Raw genomic sequence first — 22,686 nt, 5'->3', positions numbered from 1 at the left:
TTGACACTACTGCTTAATAAAATGCCCTCAGTATAAGGAAAGACACTGGGCCATTAAAATATACTCTTTTTTCTTGATTGTTACATTTGCGTTACCACTTCCAGTAGAAACCTTTCATTTCTGCAGGATGAAAGACCAGCCATAAAAACTGATAATGGATGGAGGAATGGGAAAAAAAAACTGATTTCAAATTAATTTATTTGCGCTCAAGTGAAAATATTGCTGAATGAATGCTGAAATGTTGATAACCTCAGGTATTTAGAAAAGTGAGCTTAAAATCACAGAGACCACACTTTTATTTGAGGTAACAACATGATCAGTATTTTAATCATTTTCTAATCATGTTTCCTGATTCTTATAAAACAGCTAAATAGATCTCTAGGTAAAACAGACAATATAAAACCTGAATAAGAGGAGACAAAAGAGTCTCATGGATGCACAATGTATTTAAAACAAAATACAATTTCAAATTGCAAAGCTGTGAGTGCACTGAACAATGGAAAAACAAAAACTAAAATTAAAAGCTAAGATGATGCGTTATTCTTAACTTATAAATATTAATTTTTATTCCTTGTGTGATTATTCATGCTTCAATCTGGTTTCTCAACAATTATTCAAAAGTTATGAAAAAGCATGCTATTTGGGTCTTTAAAATGTACTTAGTATCTATTTGAAAATGAAATTATGGTATGTAACTGGGCTAGTTTTTAACGAAGAAGGCATTAACTCCACAAAAATGGACGAGGTCCTGACCAGGTTGAAGGATTATTACTATTAAAAATTCACATCTCAATGACACAGGGAAATTTTATTTTCCATTAACAAAAGGTAAAAACCGAAGGCTGTAGAAGCAGCGTAGTATCGTCTAAGACTTTAATGGTGGACCAAAAAAAAATGAAATCTTTTCAGTACTTTAAAGGGAGATTTTGAGGCATGACGTAGCAGGGAACATGTCCGCTAATTCTAGTCATTTTGTACTATCCCAGGCACTTAGTACAGTGCTCTGCACATAGTAAGCACTCAATAAATACCACTGATTGATTAAAACTCATGATGAAAGCAGAAGGTCCTCTAGCAGGAGGTAATCGGTGAAAAAATTGAAATAAAATAAATGCCCAAATTTAATGGAGTATCAGAAGCACTTTTAGAAAGCTAACATTATAAATATGAAATTGGGAAGTGGGGGAAGGACCCAATCTTCTTGTTGGAGCATGTTAAAGCAGTTTAAATTTCATTTTGTTTGCTTCAATAATATAGATTGGTCGATCTAGCTGAAGATGGTCTGAAGACACATAGGAAAGCCATTTTTATAGTGCACTACAAGTTCAAGCCCAATTCTTACCAACCTGTAATTCATGTGAATTTGGAGTCACAGACAACTATAAAGTTGTAATTTTGTAGAAAATGATTTAACGTTTATTTGCCTTTATAGCTTGATTCCTACATGGAGTTTTCAAAATGAATAGGGCACAGTTGCAATACATACTTTATAACCATAAAATATGTAGGCAAGCTTGAAGGGGAGGGAAAAAAAAATAAACATGCCATCATGTACTTGCTTGAAGCTCTTCTTTTTTCTGGGGCTCAACTGGCCAAAAAGGAGTAAATACACTACCACATGAGGATCAGAAGACAAAAGGAAACATTTTGATACAGGAGACAACATTCAAATTGCTTTTCTTCCTTAACAGTTCCCCAGATTTGAAATGCATTTCATTCAGGCAGACGCTAAATGTTTATAGAGTTTATCTCCCAAACAAAATACTAGGCACAAGATTCAAACACCCAAATAAAAACAAAATACATCAACAGACAGATATGACTGTTGGTGTTTCTTCTTCATTTTAGTTGTACTTTTCCTCCATCCTTTGTTTTATGTACTTTCAGTTCTCAGTACTAATTAATTTTAAAGCAGAGTGCCTGATTATCGCATCTTCTCCTGAGGGGGTTATAGAAAGCAAACTGACCTAATCAACAAATGAACATCTGCATATGGCTATGTATAAGGATATTTTCAGAAAACGAAAAATAAAAAAGTCAAGTTCTCTAAAAGATGAATAGTCATCTTTTAGAAATTAATTTCCCTAAAGAGAACACTTCACAGTCAGACATCATCATTTTCGAGCAAACGACTCTGAAAAATTCTGAGTTACAATTTTTTACATTACCTAAGAAAACAAGTTGGACAGGAAAAAAAAAAATCACTCTCCTACAGAGCCAGATAGCACTGCTGAGAAAGACAGGAATAGCCTACTCAGAAAATCGTCCTCAGAAAACTCAAAGCAAAATTAAATTTGCACCTCAATTTTGTTAACAAAATCAATTGAGGTGTAGGAGCTATTAATTCCAAAAGGCCTATCAATGAGAAAGTCATCCTTACATATAAACTGTATAATTGCTTTTTAATAGGGCCACCTTGTTAAAATCTTCCCTTCATCTACTTTAGCAAAAATTACAAAAATAAACACTAATAGACAATTTTAAATATTTTTGTACTAAAGGCAGAACAAATTATAAGCTTTCTGGAAGCGGTTTCTGCTCTCTATCCCTGACTTTTTTACATTTAAGGACATGATTTTAATCTAGAGGCCCCATATTTAAAAAAGAATCACTGACATAGAGAAAACCACGAAAACAAAACATTAAATAATCATGACCTGAAAAATCACACGCTAAGTTCCTGAGGAGTCTTGTTGCCCCACCTCTGCGCATGTGTTATATTCTTGTGCAGTTATGAATAAAAATTTTATCCGTGCCCCATAATTTCTTCATTTTCTCATAAACCAGTTATTTCTTTTTCTTCAGAGCAATGAAATTTTGGTACCTCATTCTTCCACTTAACTGTGGCCTGAAAATACGCCTCCGAACCTATCCTGCAGGTTCACTGTTAGAAGGTTTCAGGGCATATATGCTAGCTGTACTCCTGGGCTTTAAACTTGTGTGCATTTCCAAATTCATACAATTATTAAGAGGAATACATATACGGTCCTTTTCACCTGCATTATTGCATTCCTTATTGTTTAGGGTATACTTCATGGCTCAGAACATAAAAGATAATTCAGCAGGAGAAGTTGTCCTTTTTTCATAATGGGGGGAAAAAAATGACAGAAACTCTAAATTTGCAACCCTCCTTCCCACCACCCCCCAATCAAAAAAAGTCAGGAGAAACAACTAGCTAGTTTTAAAGAAAGCCGGGAAAGAACCAGTGGCAGAAACTGACCAGCATTCTGATGGACCTTTTCACAGAGAAAATATACTTCAAAGAACCCCTGCAAATTAAAAAAGGAATCTGAGATTGTTAAATTCAGGCAGTCTTGTTAAACGATCTCAGACAAAAATCCAAATCCCTTCACTGCCCAAGAAAAAAAAGGAGCTGATGAGAGGATGGCTCAAGACTCTCTGTGAACTTTTTGAGAAGTCATATGTTCATACTGATCAAACATGATGACAGAAAATCAATAGTACTTATTGACTGTTTACCAAAACAGAGCCCTGTACTAAGCACCAGGGAAAGTACAATATAATAAAGTTGGTAGATATAATCCTTGTGACAATATTTACAAGTAATTCTTTACTTGGTGCAGTAATAAAATTCAAAGGAAAGCCTAAAGAATTCAACTGAATTGCTCATTTAAAGTTCATCACTCTCATCATGTAAGAATCTGCCTATTTAGTGTCTCATCAGAATAATTAGTCTTAGAAAGCAGGGTTCAATCAATCAATGGTATTTATTGAGTGCTTACTGTGTGCAGAGCACAGTAGTAAGCTTTTGGGGGAATACAATAGAGCTGATAGACAAGATCCCTGCCCACAAGGAGCTTAGAGTCTGCGGGGGAGATGCTATAAAGCAGAACAAGGATAGGGGAAATAGTAGAGAATAATCCAGTCTTTGGTCGATCCTAGTCTATGATTTGACTGAATTTTCTAGTGCTGCCTCTACAGAATAAATTAAAGGTAATCCAACAGGTCGTGACGATTTTTATTCAACTCCAGTAATACTAATGATACGATTCCATAGCACAAACTCAACTCACATACACTAGGTTCTTCCACCATGCATATTTTCACTTCATGTTTTGGAATCAAAGTTTTCAGGGAAATGTGAGAACATTTCTTCCACAACATGCTCTCTGAAACGTTACCTTTCCATAACACACCACAAAACATGGAGTTCACAACAACTTAACCCCTATGTTATAGGAGAACTGAATGTACTGGTTTCCTTATGAACTACCCATTCATGGGGAAATTTTAGTCACAGAACTTTCTACCACTGAACTTCTAAATAAGACAGTTTTAAAATAAGAAACCATTACAGAAGGGACATTCTAAGATACTAATTTTGAGGTTCCATAATTCTCAACATGGAAAAGCAATGTCACCTTAACTTGCTTTGTTCCCTGAATTAATTTCTAGATTTCCAAACACATTAATGCTTGAAACCAAACTTTCTTACACAGTATTTATTTGCTTAATTGCCTGACATTAACATAACTGTTTTAACAGAGGAAGATGGGACTATTTTGCCATCCGGGTCCTATAAAAATGAACACTAGCAATGAAGGGAAGAGGAGATGAGGAGGAAAGGAGGGAATGCATTTATTCACCCTCACAACACTTAGGTACATATTTGTAATTTATTTAAATGTCTCTTTCCCCCTCTAGACTGCAAGCTCTTTGTGGGCAGGGAAGGTGTCTACAAACTCCACTACACTGTACTCGCCCAAGCGCTCAGTACAGTGCTCTGCACAGAGCAAGTGCTCATTAAATACCATTGATTGATTAATGATTGACTGAGGGTAGGAAGAAGCTTAGAGGGCACATGGCAGTGTGTCGCTTAATTCATTTTTTTTTTTTACTTGTTAAGCACCTACTATATGCCAGGCACTGTACTAAGCACTGGAGAAGAAACAAGGCAATTAGGACAGTCGGGGTCCCTCGTGGGGCTCATAGTCTTAATCTCCATTTTACAGGTGAGGTAACAGGCCCCAAAGTGAAAAGACTTGCCCAAGGTCACACTCTCTCCCTTCTGCTCCTCCTCCTCTCCCTACCATGGCTATCACCGCTTGCACTTATGTGATATAAAAAATAATTTTTATTTCTTCCTCAGCAACAAGAGTGGGGTGACTGTGTGACTCAACATGGTAATTTTAATTTTACTTTAGGTATGAAATCAAGACAGTAATTAGTAATGGTCTTGTCGGATGGTAAGAATTCAACTATATTCATATATATACGGAAATCACAATCTTAGGGGCCAACTACATGGGGTAAAATCATTTTCTCTTCCAGTTTTGGAGGTCTCTGCTCCTTCATTGGGGATCACAGATACCTAGACCCCTCTGAGAATGGTTAAAAAAAAAAATCCTAAATATCTATGAGAATCATTAAGAAGATCTAATTTTCTGTTTTTCCAAATCCAGAACAGTGATTTAGGACTCCTTGGAGTAAATCTGCCTCCCCTAAACTACCTCCCATTACCCCCATCTTCTGCTGGGCTGAGAGACAGGGGTTCGTCAGCGATTGCTACTCTCATTATCTCTTTGGACACAAGCCCTGTCATTCTGTGCTACTTATACCATCTCTTCCTCCGCAGTTTTTCACTTTGTCTGAGGCCTTTTTATAATCCTTTAGCCGTCCTTTCAGCTTTCTTCTGAGTTAAAATAAAAAAAAGAGTCGTGTTGAGGCAGCGAATCCCAGAGAAAAGGTGGCAGAGACAAGATCAATGTCAAAATGGTGATGGGAACCTCGAATTGGCATCAGTAGCACCCAAGAAGTAACAACAAGCAGAAGTGGAGATTTCCAAAGCAACACAGCCTCAGGATAGAGGGCAATGCGGGGTAGCCACCATCTCTCCTGTCTCACAAGCCTGTAACCTTGGTATTATCCTCAGCATCTCTTTCACTCAACTCACATATTCAGTGTTACCAAATCCTCTTCGACCTTCAAAACACTGCTAAAATCCACCTATTCCCCTCCATCCAAATTGCTACCACGTTAATCCATGCACTTAATCCTATTCCGTCGTAATTACGACATCAGGTTCCTTGCGGACCCATCCGCCTCTTGTCTCTTCCCACTCCAGTCCATCCTTCGCTCTGCTGCCCGGATCATTTTTCTATAGAAACATTCAGTCCACGTTTCCCCACTCCTCAAGACCTCCCAGCCGTTACCCATCCACTTCCACATCAGATAGGAAAGTCCTTATCAACAGCTTGAAAGGACTCAATCACCTTCCCACTCCTTCCTTACCTCTCTGATTTCCTTCTACAACCCAGCCCACACACTCTGCTCCTCTAATGTCAACCTAACTCACCTCCCTGCTGTATTTTATTTATTGAAATTAATGGCCGTATCCCCCCTAGACTGTAAACTTGTCACGGGCAGGAAACGTGTCTACCAACTCTGTTATATTATCCTCGGCCAAGAGCTTAGCACAGTGCTCTGCCCATGTTACGTGCTCAATAAATATGATTAATTGATTGCTAGCCCTTGAGCAAGTCAGACTGCCAAAGGAAGGAAAACAGAATAGGAGGAGCCCGGGAAGTAAAGACAGAGCATGCTAAGTCCAGGAGATGGAGAGAAACTGTTTGATTCTGCCTGTGTGCTGTGGTTGAGTTTGGCACTGTTCTTAGGTCTGATTTGGCTGGGATTTGAGGGGAATGAAGAATCTTTAAGAACACGTATCTCACTTCCCTTTGTATTATTGTAGCATTTGTTCTTCTAAATTTTCAGTAATTTCCTCTAAGTACAGCTGCATTTTCATATTATTTCTGAAAGCCCTGTCCCCTAAAGTTCCATCTGTTTTTCACACCATTTCTTGGAATGAGGAACTGGCATCTATAATATCTCAACAGACTTTCTCTAACCGTATAGCTTGTCTCTTTCGGTATCTTTAAGAAGTCCCTTCTTACAAAGTTTATTTTCTTGCCCTCCAATATCTCCTCTTCCATTCTGTCTCTTGTTCCTTTTACTGGTTCCTATTTTCGATGTTTTAAAAGTTAACACTGATGAGTTTAAAGTCCTCGGAATAAAACTTGAAGCTTCTAAGAAGATACATTAAATATAAAAATAAATTACAGCAGGAAGGCTTTCTGGCTTCCGGAGGTTCATGGTTGTATCAATTTATGAATGCTCTTCTAATGTTTTCTACCCAGAGCTTCCACCTCACCCCTATGCACCTCAATCTTGATCCACTGAAACCCTGGGTAGCCAGGACCCCTATCCTGGAATTTTCCCTCGATCCATATGAATCTAACAAATACATAAACTTGGTGTCATAATTCAGACTGTAATCAGCTTCTTACATCCGGTGGCAAGGTCTGTTTAAAGTTGTAGTTAATCAAATACTCTAATACGAGTCACTGAAAAGGCACTTTACCAAATACCACGTCGAAGTGGTCCAGGTCTACACCTTAAACCTAAAAGGTTTCTCAAACATCAAACCACACTTTAGACCATTTCTTCCAAGAGCCATATGGAATTAGCTCATAATAGATATAGACACTTACTTTTCTATTCCTGCAAGTATTCATTTTAGCACATTTAATCTTAATAATTTACCTTAATTACATTATCACAGGAAGGAATTTAGATAGAAGTTTTACCAAATACATTTCAACTTACAGATTGCCACTATGAAAGGTATATAGGCTCGCAGATGCATGCATGCGCAAAGACACAAATCCCCCACCCCATGGTAGAGAGCTGGCACTCCCCCTGATAAAAATACTAAAACAGTCTCCCTCAGTGTCTCTTACCTATTTCTAGCAAAAGCACCAGACACTGAAAATGAGAAGAGAAGTTTTTTCCAGTCTCTAGGACAACAGGGTACTTTAACACTTCCCAGAGAATATCTACAGGATCAAGTGGATGAAGGGGACGGCAAGTTATACATAGCAAATAAAATGCCCTGGCTTAGATCTTCTCATGTACTCTCAATTACTCATAGGACACATGACTTGAGAGTTTTACGTGAAGTATATTTTTTTGGAAATTCTCAAATCATGGCATATTTTTAAGTGACTGGCATTTTTCTTGATCTCTTCTAATTGATTAAATACTTTTTGACATCATCAAATGAGTTGTTCATACGTTCAGTTAAAACGGTTATTAAGGTGGTAAAGGTAGAAAATGAGACAAATTACTTCAATTAATTCAACCCTCGGGATGCTAATACTTACCCCTCTTTCTATGAGAAGATGCCAGGTCCAAATCTACATTTCGTCTCCCACTCTGTTGAAGTTAAAAGAACACAAATAACTTCATTTATTTTAGCTACAGTATATTGTACATTTTAAGATTTACGGAACAGTTAAGGTTCCAAATTGCTTGGAAGACACACTTGACTTATTCTACATTTACTAAATTAAATGGAACCTTGAAATAATGTAACAAAACCCAGCGACAGTAATAATTTAGGGTTTCTCTAGTCAATCGATCAATCACGCTGCGGTACTTAATGAGTGCTTACTGTGTATGGAGGACTGTACTAAGCACTTAGGAAAGTACAATATAAAACAGAATTGGTAGGCACGATCCCTACCCACAAGGAATTCAAAGTCTAGAGAGGTGGGGGCAGGGGATGGTGTGGAAGGGGGAATAGATGGACTTAAAAATAAATTACGAAGTACACAGATACGTACGTGACGCTGCAGGACTGAGGGCAGAGTCAATATCAAGTGCTTAAGTAAATGGAAAGCAGCAGAAAGGCATATTCCCTTCCTGGTGCTCCATAAGAAGGTAATGATGATTTTTGGACAGATAGTTAATATAGGGTCTTGACAGTTCATGGCCATTTAGGAGCCAAGAAAAGAGATCTTTTAAGCAGGGACTCCTCCGAGGGTGTTTTTTTTCCCCTTGGCAGATCTCACCACTGGCAGTTTAAAACATGCTAAGAACTGGTTTCTCATATCAATGCAAAGGGCTTTAGAGCTCTGAAAGACATTTTCCCGCATCTACTAGAAATGTACAATACTTACTATACCCGAGGCCTCATTTTAATGCGGCCTTTTATATCTGAAAAAAGAAATCCTCCACTGAAACTAAACATTGTTAATTTTCACCTACCAGTGAGTAACCTTCTTCATCTGATTCTGGCTGAGATAAATCAGATTCACTCCTCGATTTGATCAGTCTATAATTTGGACTAGCGTGGACTGAGCGACTCTCTGCAGTAAGACTTTCACTCCTGCCTCACACACAAAGGAAAGTTTTTCAACATGTGATCTCTGGAGTAGACAAAATTCACAGCGCTAACAGCAAAGAGATATTATGCCCTCTTTCCTCCACATTAACGTCTCCATTATTCCCCAAATGGAAATTCAAAATAAATATCATACGCTAGCAAGTCCATCTAAAAGCAACAAGAACTTCTGTAACAAAGAAACCAAGCATTTACCGGATACTCAACAAAACATAAATACAGTATTATTTGGCTGTTGTGAGGGAGGTAGCTGAGGCTCATACCACAAATGCAAAATCACAAGCGATAAGGTACAAACTCTAGTGTCAAAGGGAAGCTGGCTTGCCGAAGCGGTGTCTTCTGTAGCCAAAGGGCTCTGTGACTTTGCCGCCACCAAAGTCAATGCTCCTCGAAGAGATGCGAAAGGGTGAACGCAATCCAAGAGTTGGCAGACACGGAGGCTGGCAAAAAAAGGGAACCTGTTCCTCTTGTCCCAATAGGGTTAAACTGCTTTTAATTCTGAAGCTTGCAGCTTGCTTATGTCACGGACTGTAAAGGTCAACCAGTCAATCAATCGACGATCGACGGTATATATCGAGTGCTATCCGTGTGCAGAGCACTGCACTAGAAGCTTGGGAGAGTACACTACGAGAGAGTTGGCAGACATGATCCCTGACCAAAAGAAGCTTACAGTCTAGCCTCCGATCCTATCGGAAATTAAAGCAGTGGAGGTCGATTTCGGGGCCACCGCCCACGGGAGTGGGAGGACAGGGGCACAAGGGGGAGGGAGTACTCAACCCTGGATCTGATTGATGAAAGTTGACAGATGCCCATTAGTTGGAAATGTGTCAAGTCTACATCTGCGTATATCTGTGTGGATGTACCGCCTGCACATGTGCTAAGAGAACAAAGAACCTTTAGAGGCTCAGCATGGCCACGTGTGAGTTTCTCCTTACTGAGGTGTTTTAGTTAGCAAGCTCCACTCCACAGTGTCATTCTGAAGACGTCTAATAAAACCTGGGGACACCACAGACAGCAGTCAATCAACAAGCAACCCAAATGTGGAACACAATAGTTAGTATATATTTGGGTTGCTTGCTGATAGGCACACATACAGACATATATACACATACACATATATTTACATGTATACATATGTATGTGAGTGTATATATACGTGTGTGTGTGTGTACGTGTATCTATCTCCATCTATTAATATATAGCATTTCACCAACATCTTTATGCTGTTATATATCTTGAACCCAATTTCCTTTTGCTTATGAATCCTTATATACTTTTTATATAGCTATAGATAGATAAAATACAAAACACGTGACCCCGAAACAAAGAAAATGGCCTCGTCAGAGGCTGCGTCGTTAGGAAAGGTTCTACTGGAAACAGCTAACTGAAGCAGCATGGCCTAATGGAAAGAGCACAGGGTAGGGAGTCAGAGGACCTGGGTTCCAATCCTGGCTTCACCACATGCCTGCTGTGCGACCATGGGCAAGTCACTTCTCTTTTCTGTACCTCAGTTCCCTCATCTGTAAAATGGGACTCGGTACCTGTTCTCCCTCTTGGAATACGAGTCCAACGAGGGACCCAACGACTGTGAATCTACCTCAGTGCTTTAGTTCAGTGCTTGGCACACAGAAAGCATTTAAATACCACAATGATTAAAGACCATCTCAACAATTTGCATCCAAAGCTCATTTCAACTTGGCTGACTTTTGTTTTAATCAATGGAGAGGCAAGCAATCGATGATTATACTAACCCTCCTTCCCTAATGGACTCTAGTATCCAAGGATTCATTAGTACAATGAAATTGGGTTCAGGATATGTAACAGCATAAAAGTGTTGGTGAAATGCTCTATATAAAATGTGCATTAAGCTCACTCATTTGACTGTATTTTAAGACCCACACTGGAAAGAAAAATGATCCACTCACATAATGACGGGCCCACCTTGCTTTAATAGTTGGATCTCTTAAAATTCATGATTGGAACTGATTTTGAAAGAATTCATCAATCAGAATGCTTGGTTTAAAAGAAAAATAAGAAACCCAACAGACTGTAAGCTCTTGAGGGTCGGGACCAAGTCATACTTCTCCTTACTCTCAAGGCCCTCGTACAGTGCTGTGTACACATAAGTGTTCAATGAATACTATGGAGTACTTGAAGTTATTTGATGCCTACTTAATATATGTCAAACATGTTAACATTCTGAATTCATTAAATCTTCATTAAAATCTAGTTTACCCATCATATATGCTATTTGCCCCAATTATACTGAGCCTGGCAAATGACAAATTTATTTTAGTTTTGTACAAGCCTTAAGGGATTCGTACACCTCGCATAAAACTCTTCCACTAAAGTTTCAAAACTACAGTTTTTTTGATGTGTTTTTTTTTAATAGGAAAAACACAAATTATGGAAATCCTACTGGGTTTCAAATTTGACTCCAATCAGTTGAGGCGAAATCCCAAACTTAAATCAAAGCCTAAAAAAAAAAGTATACTGCACTGGCTTCTTCATCAGCTTAAATGCTAAGGAACCAACGAAATGAGCATAAAAATGGAACATAAAACAAATCAGACATCAAACTCACATTAAAGTATATCGGTTTCTATTAACGGAAAAACCCAACCTCTGTCCAAAACGTTTGTACCTTTCAAGTACATCGTAATACCCTGAGTGTAATTAAACAACCTTTAGATCCAAATGACTTCACACTTGCCTTAACTGTAAATTTAACTTCGAGGATGAAAAGGGTTTGGAGCTCATAATCAAGTGATTCAGAATCATTAATCAAAACAACATACTCTTCTGACCGAAGGACAGCTCTACAATTTGGATAGCCCCATTTTCAATAGTTAATTTCTTTCACCATTACCAATGATATTTACTGAGCGCTTCCTACATGCAGAGCACTGTACTGAGCGCTTGTCTGAATTTCATCGGTATCCTTACATCTCGGACGGACAGCATTTTACCTCTCAATGTGAGTGCTTAGATAAGCAAGTACCGGGGGGCGGGGATGGACTAAAGGGAAGGAAAAGGAAGACTGGAGTCAAGACAGAGTATTTTTTAACTTTAGGTTGCCAATAAATCCCACCTAGTCATCAGTCCGACCCCTTCCGGGGTACTCGTTGAAGGTTGCTGTAACTGGCCTTCCTCCCTTCGCTTCTGAAGCTCATCAATAACGGGGCTCACTCCTAAGATCAACAAGGCACACCGGTGGATGACGGAGTTGCAGGCCGCAGTATAAACATCCTGCCCCTCCGGCAGGTCTGTGCTGACCCTTCGCTCCTGCTGGGACTGAGGAGGCGGATCATCAACTCGAGTCCCCGTCCCTGCCCCCGTGCTCATTCTATCTCGATCCCGGCTGCGAGCTACTTCACGGGCTGATAGGAAACATTGAAAGATTTCTGTAACGTGCAACACAAAAACACGGTCTTAACACATAGGGAGAGAAAAGCAAAGACAACGACAGCAAAATAATGATCAAGTTTGTACCAAAGATTCACTGAAAGAGGGCAAGATAATTTTTAATATGTTAAAAATGCATTTCCCAATATTAAAGATACAGCAACCCTTAGTTCTCAGAGCAGTCACTACTAGGCTAAATACTGAAAATTGGACAGAAAGGGCCGATATTCTCTTAAAGAATCAGTCAGTCAATGGTATTTATTGAGCATTCCCTGGATGGGGATTGCACCTCAGGCACTGTACTAAGCACTAGAGTAGATACAAGATAATCAGGCTGGACCCAGTCCACGTCCGACATGGGGCTCAAAGTCCTAACCCCCATTTTCCAGATGTGGTAACTGAGGCACAGAGAAGTGAGGTGACTTGCCCAAGGTCACACAGCACATAAGCGGTGGAGCCGGGATCAGAACCCACATCCTTCTGACTCCTAGGTCTGTATTCTAGCCACTAGTGAACTGCACCTCAGCAGTTTACTCCATCACAGACTCTACTGAAACGCACGGGTGGCTCGTTAGGTGTCAGATGCCTCTGCTCCTCCAGGTTAACCTGGAAAGTCTTTAAGTCGTCCTAAAATGTCCAGCCTCATAGGCAGCAACGACTGACTACGGCGACAAGATTCAATTACGTAATCGCACCGGGATATAAATACTAGCACCGATCTGAATTTCAGACTTACGTAAGTGGAAATTTAAAATCAATATGATTCAGAGTACTTGGCCCCGAAAATACTGAGCGCACACTAGTGCAAATCAAGGAATTGGATGCTATTGTAATCTTCCTTTCCTATGAGACTTTGCAAGACGATTTACAATTCATACTACCAAAAAGCCTATTTTGCACCGTCAGTATATTAAGGTTGCTTACTGCCAGCTGTCATAACTTCATGCTCCCTCTCCTCCTCTTCATCTTCCTGCTCCGGATGGCCCTCTTCTCTGTCTCTCTCTGCTTGCTCCTCCATTTCAGCTTCCTCATCGATGGTGCGAGTAAAGGAATGTTCCTGTGGATCGACGTCTGCAGAATCCTGGTTTTCTGAAATCTTGAAGATATGTGAAATTACATATTTTAATGCTTTGGCCTCCGATCGGGAACAACCTATCAGCGGCGTCAGTTCCCGCAATGATGAAAAGAAATGGATGTTAATAATAGAGGATGGACAAAAGGTCAGGGATGGCGATGGAAGAGAGTGAGGCTGTATTTGTATTTTGGTACGTTCTGTGGCATGTCAGACTATAACTACGTGGCCTTAGAGCAATACATCATAATTTTAAGTTAAATTCTATAATGCTTGAATAACACTAAGGGCAGGAAAGGAATTGAATGGACATTTCTTTTTTTGAATAAAAGTTGCTACTACATCTTTAAGTTTTAGAGTTCTTATCTTTGAGGAACTCAAAGAACTCTCTTTTTCACCTCAACTTCGCAATGTTAAATTACGGCGACGAGAAACGTCAGTTCTGCCACATGAGAGCGAGGAGTACTATGGCCTTTATGTCTCTTTTGAGCACAAGTTTCACGAGGAACCGGAGACTGAGAAGCGAGAGACGACCAGGCCAGAGGCCTCATACATCATACACGACAATATGACGTGGAGCAGTCCTTTTGTGTGTACAATGTGGCTGAGACGGTGGGTTCCACATTGATGTTTTCAGTCTCTCACACACACATACACACACAAATTTCACCATTAGTGCAGCCTTCATCTGATAATGAACATGAATTTCATCATCGGTCGTATGAGTGCTTACTCTGTGCAGAGTACTGTGCTAAATGCTTGGGAGAGTACACTGTAACAGAGTTGCTAGTCACGTTCTCTGCCCACAGTGAGGACTGTCTTCATCTAATACTATGGAAAACGACTGTATTTACTCACATAATTGTTTCTATGGCGTAATTGTTCCACCTGAATTTTTTCCTTTTAATGGAGGGGAGGGTGCTAATTCATTGAAACTCGTGAGACAGGGAAGAGGAACAGAAGGGTATGAATGAGGAAACTTAATGGGGGTGTGGGGAGGAATTAATTCACTGAGTGCCTATTGCATGAAGCATTAAGGAGAGTTCAATAGATGCCCTCTTACCTTCCTCTTCCTTCTCCCCTTTTTCTTCTCTTTTTTTCTCCTTCTCCCCTTATTGCTATTCTTAAATCTTATATGACACATATACTAGCTTTACCTTATTATGCAAAAAGTGGTGTAATTATGTGAGTAAATGCTGTATGCAGATATATACAGTATTCAATTACTCCTTCAAAAATTTCTGTCTGTTAGGTGAGTAACGTGTCTATCAACTCGATTATTTTTTTGCGGGGAGAAACATGCTTATTATGGGCCAGGCATTGTTCTAGGTAGATACAAGATAGTCAGGTTGGGCAAGTCGGACATAATCCACGACCCGCGTGGGGGTCAGTTCTTAATCCCACTTTAGAGAGGAGGAAACTGAGGCACAGGGAAGTTCAATGACTTGCCCAAGGTCAAACAGCGGGTAAGTGGAAGAGGTGGGACAAGGACTTCAGGTCCTTCTGACTCCCAGTCCCGTCCGTGCTCTATCCATTAGGCAACGCTGCTTCGCTTGTGCTCTTGCAAGCGCTTAGTACAGTCCTCTACAAGTGCAGTGCTCTTTATTCAGTAAGTGCTCAATAATTACAACTGATTGTTTGACTAGTTCATTCATTCAATAGCATTTATTGAGCGCTTACTATGTGCAGAGCACACAGTAAATAGTAAATACAACTAAATAGCTGTATTTAGGGAAGCTGTACTAGCTGCAATCTTTCAAGATTATCCATATTTTAAGCTAATACACACAATGATAATAATTGTAGTATCTGTTAAATGTTTACTATGGTCCAAGCACTATACTAAGCACTGGGGAAAGCAGCAGATAAGCAGTTGCTATCCCCTCCGGGGCTCACAGTCCAAATAGGAGGGAGAACGGGTATTGAAACCCCATTTTACAGATGAGGAAACTGAAGCACAGAGAAGTGACTTTCTACTAGGCCACGCTGCTTTTGAAATCAAATCCAAATCAATGGTGTTTATTGAGCACTTACCCTGTGCAGAGCACTGTACTAAGGCCTTGAGAGTGTACAATAGAGTATTTAAAAGTTATATTTTTCAACACAGAGCAGCTAAGAGGCAGGCAAAATGTTCAAAATCTATATAAAGTATCATTTCTGAGGGACATCTATATCAATCAGCACCGAGTTTAAAAGCAGCTTTGTCAGTAATGGAACGGAAAAAAAAAATCCAACAAATTGATGCTTTCAAACCTTACCCATCTGTCTCTCGATGACGACCTAGTTTGAATAAGTTCCATATTCTTGCAAGCCAGCAAACGACTTCGAACTTTGTACACACAGCGATATACTTCTGCTAAGGATTTACCAGGCTGATACCTAGACAAATCAAGAGTCACAACAGAAACATCATATATATATGATACACATATATATATATCTTTTAAGGCACATGAATAAAAACTGTCCTAAAAGTTGCAGTACTTGCCTGCTCTCCCCACATGCTTGACTAAGTAAATTTGTGTGTTTCAGAAGAGCTGCAAGAACAAATCTAGACACGGTGTCCAGAAGTGACTCATTACTTAAAGTTGCACTGTCCCAATCTGAAAACAGAAGTGAATCATTAAACCCTCAGTGTGGACTCAAAAATGATACCAAATTTTACTTGAAGCAAGTTCATGGATTAAGTCGCTCGGTAGATTAACGCAGGCAAATCGGTAGATTTTTGAAGTGAGCCAGGTAAAGATGTTACAAAGGACACTGAATAAAACACTAGAGCGCATTTTTGGTGGGGACTGAGTGCTTATTTTGTGCAAAGCACATGGGAGTGTACAAAGGAGTTCACAGTCTAGCATCACTATAAATATATATGTGTGTGTGTGCGTGTGTGTGTATATACATATATATATATGCATGCATACATACATATATATATGCTACTAATAGTAATGGTATTTAAGCTCTTATTTTGTGCCAAGCACTGTTCTTACACACATATATATACACGTAAATATATACTTATATTTATATACATATATATACATGTAAATATATACTTATATCTATATGCTTATATACTTATATAAATATATACTTATATATATATATACACACACGTAGATATATACTTATATATATATATAAAAGTAAAGTAGTTGCACTGACTCATTATTTCAAGATATATATAAATATATATATAAGATAGATAAAATATATATATATCTTGAAATAATGAGTCAGTGCAACTACTTTACGTTTGTAGTACACGGCTCCAAATGTGACTCTTCACAAGCCGTGACTGCCGGAAGACACCCCTGTGCGGCACTTTGAAGTAAGAACAAATCGAAACTCAGATGGGAACCAAATCAAGGTGAGCTACTCTTAAACCATTTAGGCAACTCTTCTTCCCAGAGATAAAAGAATCAAGGCGTCATCAACAGGACTAAATCACTGAGTCACCGGATGAAGGCGTTGAGAGTGTTCTCAACTTCGCAGGTGACTAAGCGATGTCGAGGATGGGAGATGAGACCCTTTAAATGATGTCTGTCTTCGCCATTGGCTTCAGACACAAATTCAAGAAAAGAAAATGGGGAAGGTAACCTATTCATCCTGAGATAAGAAAGCTACGGAAATTTTATCCTAGGAAATATGGACTTCAAAGGGAGAACACAATGTTACGATAGTGTGACCAACAAAAAAAAAAAAAGGGGGTTCTTGAGTAGTTTTGTTAGCATTTCAAGGCTCGGGCTAATCTAGTAACTACATTAAATTTTATATCATTTGTATCTGCTTCTTACCTTTACTAAGAGCATAATCTTGCATGGTGATCCAGAGACTTCGGGCTGGTTCTTTGGTACAACCCAAAGCTAAATCAACAAAGACTGCAATTTCGGGCTGTAATTTATACTCGAATGGCTTCTGTTCTTCATTTCCGGAAAGGGCCACTTCCAACAGGCAACTCATGCACTTGTCTAAAAATTTTTAAAAAAAACCCGTTTTACATTTTGCATACTTTTAATGTGCTCCGGGTAAAACTCTCTCTCAGTATTTTCAATGCACGATTTTCATTTCACAGTGCTGATACAGCTTAGGTATCTTACCGAATCGGGCCATTTCGATCAAGGACATTTCATTGTTTACCTTTAATACGATTCCATTTTCTAAAGGATTAAATGGCAGTCCATACTAAAGAGCACCATTCAACAAATGGAGGTAATTATCTTTCTGAAAGTAGAAGATAAAGAGCCAGGCCTCTCTATCTCTTGATCCCGAATCCATTTTCCTCATCCGATTCTGCTCTTCGGCCCATCGGGGCTCGGAGACTACGCCAGAGAAAAGCACAAACACAGAAACGGGCTGTTCGAACCCCGCGATACGACAAGTTACCTAAATGAGGAGTATCCATCTCTACACCGTCACTGAAAAGTGGCGTTTTCAACCAGTACGCGGTGTCTTGTTCCTCCGGGGACACTGGAGAGCCCTGAAGCATGCCGCCAAGACACCGTCCAATAAGCAGAGCGATGGTTCTCTCAAGATCTACGAGCCACACCCAAGACTGAGCAGGCTGGGGTAAAGGCACTCCCGCGGGATCGATCAGCTCCGGTCCACCTGAAGGATAAAACGGTTAATGAATACACCAGTTTTTTTCTAGTCTTTCCGGTAGTCGGGGAAGCACAGGCAGTATGAGAGAGATGCTCTCGTTTCCCCTTACGGTAAACTGACAGAAATCATTTGATCACCAAAAATCATTCATTTCACTCAAAAGTTTGTGCATCGTGGTCTAATTATAATGTTATTCATTATTGTTAGTGGAATACCATTATGCATTTGCTATGTGCCAAGCATTGTGCTATGTGCTGTCTCCTTACAAACCCCAAGAAACTCCCAAGTGGGAGAGAAGCTGCCAAAGGCCCCCTCCACTCCCACCATGGGGATGAAGACTGTGAGCCCCATATGGGACATGGACTGGGTCCAACCTGACTAGCTTGTGTCTACCTCAGTAACCGTGCCTGGCACATAGAAAGCGCTAAACAAATACCATTAAACACACACCCCCGGGCCGCATCCTCACCCCCTGCACACACACAGACACATCCACTTATCGGGACATTCGTCATCCCCTCTTTCTTCAGCCGAGAGGGTGAGGAGAAGCAGCAGAGATCCAGAGTCAGTCTCCTTGCACCACAAAACTAGAGCCTGCCAAATTGGAAAGAGGATATTCCCCATTCCCAGACAGACACACGCACACAGTACTCCCATCGTCCGTCACATCCTTCTCTGAGAGGGCTCCTCTTGCTACAGTGGCTCATTCATTCATTCAATAGCATTTATTGAGCGCTTACTATGTGCAGAGCACTGTACTAAGTGCTTGGAATGGACAAATCGGCAACACACAGAGACAGTCCCTGCCCATTGACGGGCTCACAGTCTAATCGGGGGAGACGGACAGACAAAAACAATAGCAATAAATAGAATCAAGGGGAGGTACATCTCATTAAAACAATAGCAATAAATAGAATCAAGGTGATGTTCATCTCATTAACAAAATAAATAGGGCCTATCCACTTTGTTACATACCCTTGTTATGTAGATTTTGTTTTATCCTCTAGAATCTAAACTCATCATGGGCAGGGAACACGTCTATCCACTCTGATATACTGTACTCTCCCAAGCTCTTAGTACAGGGCTCTGCACACGATAAGCACTCAACAAATACGATTGGTGGCTCGTCACTGTCTTTTATACTGCTTTTGCACTTCTGTGTCTGTCATTTGTTCTCTCTCTCCTCCCTTAATATTAGACTGTAAGCCTCTTAAGGGCCAGGGACCGCGTCTAGTTTTTAATCTGTGTAATTTTTCCCAAATCTTAGTTCAGTCCTCTGGTCAAAATAAGTATTTTATAAATACCATTATGACTAGTAGAAGACAATCAGATCAGAGTCCCTGTCTCATAGAGGATTACCATCTATGAAGGAAGAACAGATATCTTATGCCTGTTTTACGGATGAAGAAAATGAAGCACAGAAAGGTTAGAAGACTTGCTCCAGGGCACGCATCAGGCAGGACTAGAAACCACATCTTCTGACACCCGGTCCCTTGCTCTTTCACTAAGCACAGTGTTTGGCATAAAGTGTTTAATAAATGCCATAAATTAAACCGTCAGTCTTGGGGCCGTCTCTACGTTAGGAAGCCGCTAAACTTCAAAGGCTTGAAAAATTTCAGTGGTTTATTAACGAGTAGTCCAATAGTATTTTAGAAACCTAGAAACTATATTTCTCAGAAATATTACAACAATGAGGAGGAAATTGCTATCCTTGAACAAACACTTTGCAGAGATCCAGATGTTAAGGGGCAGGGTAAAAGCTGAGAGGCCCCGAATAGGACAAGCCCAATAGTGCAATTAACAAGGGGAAAAGGAGTGCCGGCTAAACAACAGTCTCTTCAGCCACTCCCACGCACAGAGTTGAAATTTCACACCACTACACTATTTTTAAAAGCGAACAAAAGCACTCTCTCTCTCTCGCTATATATACGCAAGACAAAAATGACCTCAGTAATGCAAAATCATTTCAGGAATAAAACTGCTATATAAAAATCACGGTATTATTATACGTAAAAACACATACACCCCCCCAACGCCACAGTGAAATTAAATGACTTGATTCAAATTTTAAACAGGTCAGTAGTGTAAAAGGAGGAAAAATATTGCTGATTTCCATTCTCCAAATGCAAAACAGATGCAACACCTTTCAATATCGAATAGAGTGCTAGATTAAGCTAGATTCTGTATATCTAAAATTCAGAGCGTGAGATGGGGAAATGAATGGAAAACTCACGTCTCCGAATTTTTGCTTTGGAAATGCATTTTATAATTCAGAGCGTGAGGTGGGGAAATGAATGGAAAACTCATGTCTCCAAATTTTTGCTCTGGAAATGCATTTTATACACGTCACCTACATTTTCTGCTTTATATTGAGAGTTGCCAGTGATCAATCAGAGGTATTTGTTGAATTTTTACTGTGTGCAGAACACTGGACTAAACCCTTGGGAGAGTACCATACAAGAGTTGAAGACGTGATTCTTGTCCTCAGGGCGCTTATAGACTAGCTGGGGAGACAAACACCAAAATGCATTACAGTAAGGGAGATGGCAGAGTATAAAGTTATGCACATATGTGCTATAGGGCTGGAATGGGGTGAGACTCAAAATGCTTAAGGGTGATGTGGGTAAGAGGAGGGAATGGTATCCAAGTGGTTATAAGGGAATAGATCCAAATGCACAGGTGATGAGGAAGCCCGGTGCGGGCAGGGATTGTCTCCCTCTATTGCTGAACTGTATTTCCCAAGCGCTCAGTACAGTGCTCTGCTCATAGTAACCACTTAATAATAATAATGTTGGTATTTGTTAAGCGATTACTATGTGTAGAGCACTGTTCTAAGTGCTGGGGTAGATACAAGATAATCAAATTGTCCCTCGTGAGGCTCACAGTCTTCATCCCCATTTTACAGATGAATAAGATTGAATAAATGACTCATTCATTCAGTAGTATTTATTGAGCGCTTACTATGTGCAGAGCACTGTACTAAGCGCTTGGAATGAACAAGTCGGCAACAGATAGAGACAGTCCCTGCCCTTTGACGGGCTTACAGTCTAATCGGGGGAGACGGACAGACGAGAACTGTGGAAATAAATAGAGTCAAGGGGAAGAACATCTAGTAAAAACAATGGCAACTAAATAGAATCGAGGCGATGTACATTTCATTAACAAAATAAATAGGGTAATGAAAATATATACAGTTGAGAATGAATGAAGGGAGGGTGAAGAGCTGGAGAAATGAGAGGCTAGGCAGGAAAAATTTCTTGGAGAAGGTGTGGATTCGCTAAGATTTTGAAGATGGGAAGAGTGGTGGTGGGTTGATATGAAGGGGGAAGGGGTTCCAGACCAGGAGGAGGAGATGAGGAAGGGGGTCACTGGCAAACCAGACGACATCAAGGCACAGGTCCCGCCACTATAGGTCACGTCTTTTGGCCTAATTCCAGGTGTCCTGGCCATGACCAAGGCCGGGCTTTTAAAAACATTATTCTAATTATGAACTATGACCAATTAAGGAATACAGTTTGGATTTACCGATACTATGACTTACTCTTTTGTCTTTCAACTTGGGTGACACCATTTCATTCTCAATGCTTACCGTGAAGAGGCCACTGTAGCTCTTGGTCTTCTAAAAGCGCAGCGGCGGGCAATAGTCTATTAAGGCAGTCGAGAGGTGGCAATAGATCTAGAAGGTAACTCAACAGGGGCCGAGCCACTGACACGGGCAGTAAAAGTAAAGAGTTAACAATCTGGCAGAGCATGCTGCCAGCAGCAGATACATAAATTACATCTACAAGAAAAAAAAACAACACAGAATTATGCGATTGTATCACACAAATTTCATGACTTTTTTTCAACTTCCAACAAAAAAAAAAAAAACCCTCTTAAAATCGTATCTCAAATAATGCAGTGTCCTTAAGAGACGCAAGATTGGTCCAGCTCCACAGACATTTTAAATATTTACTGGGTGGTAAAATCTTAGATTTTTATGTTTAAATAGCTTAAAAATCCCACAACTGCAGGCATGATTTTTGTGCTTTGCACTCCAAATTATGAATTCTGTACTCAAGCGACCCTTCCTTTTAACCCAATCATAACTGCTAACCTCCAAAACCTGCCGACTTTCGACCGACTACCAGCGGGGCCTATCAGAGTCCAGCATCCTGGAACCTGCTGCTCTCCCTCTCCCGTGGCCTCCTTCTTCCACTTTGGCCTTAACTGGGATCTACCAGCTGAAGAGACAGGACATGAAGCATCTTCTTGGATGCCTCTTGCTGACAGTAACGAGGAGCTGAGGTTCTGGGACACCAAATCCAGATTTTCAAAAAAAGTCTACGAAGCACAGCTGCCGAAGAATTATACTTCGGCACTTATTTTTGTTACGCACTTACTGTGTGCCAAGCACTGTAAT

The 22,686-nt window shown here is 40.0% G+C and overlaps 1 protein-coding gene across 4 annotated transcripts in view; it reads right to left on the bottom strand.

Annotated features, from left to right (window-relative positions):
* HERC1 (HECT and RLD domain containing E3 ubiquitin protein ligase family member 1) overlaps positions 1–22,686 on the bottom strand; it is a 160,039-nt gene that overhangs the window by 76,629 nt on the left and 60,724 nt on the right. For 2 of the 4 annotated variants that reach the window (XM_039912030.1, XM_029065780.2), the window contains exons 17-25: positions 21,874–22,065; positions 18,069–18,290; positions 17,480–17,653; positions 16,171–16,285; positions 15,941–16,061; positions 13,535–13,706; positions 12,297–12,609; positions 9,070–9,190; positions 8,184–8,235 (exon numbers count right to left, since the gene is read on the bottom strand). In XM_039912030.1, the coding sequence (XP_039767964.1) occupies positions 8,184–8,235; positions 9,070–9,190; positions 12,297–12,609; positions 13,535–13,706; positions 15,941–16,061; positions 16,171–16,285; positions 17,480–17,653; positions 18,069–18,290; positions 21,874–22,065 (1,482 nt within the window). Of the gene's footprint in view, positions 1–8,183; positions 8,236–9,069; positions 9,191–12,296; positions 12,637–13,534; positions 13,707–15,940; positions 16,062–16,170; positions 16,286–17,479; positions 17,654–18,068; positions 18,291–21,873; positions 22,066–22,686 lie in introns of all 4 variants that reach the window. The other 2 variants (XM_039912031.1, XM_039912032.1) reach the window with 2 other exon arrangements.

This window comes from Ornithorhynchus anatinus, chromosome 5, assembly GCF_004115215.2.
Source record: "Ornithorhynchus anatinus isolate Pmale09 chromosome 5, mOrnAna1.pri.v4, whole genome shotgun sequence".
Taxonomy (NCBI): domain Eukaryota; kingdom Metazoa; phylum Chordata; class Mammalia; order Monotremata; family Ornithorhynchidae; genus Ornithorhynchus; species Ornithorhynchus anatinus.
The sequence above is the reverse complement of the archived record's forward strand: the minus strand, read 5'-3'. Positions and strand labels throughout refer to the sequence as shown.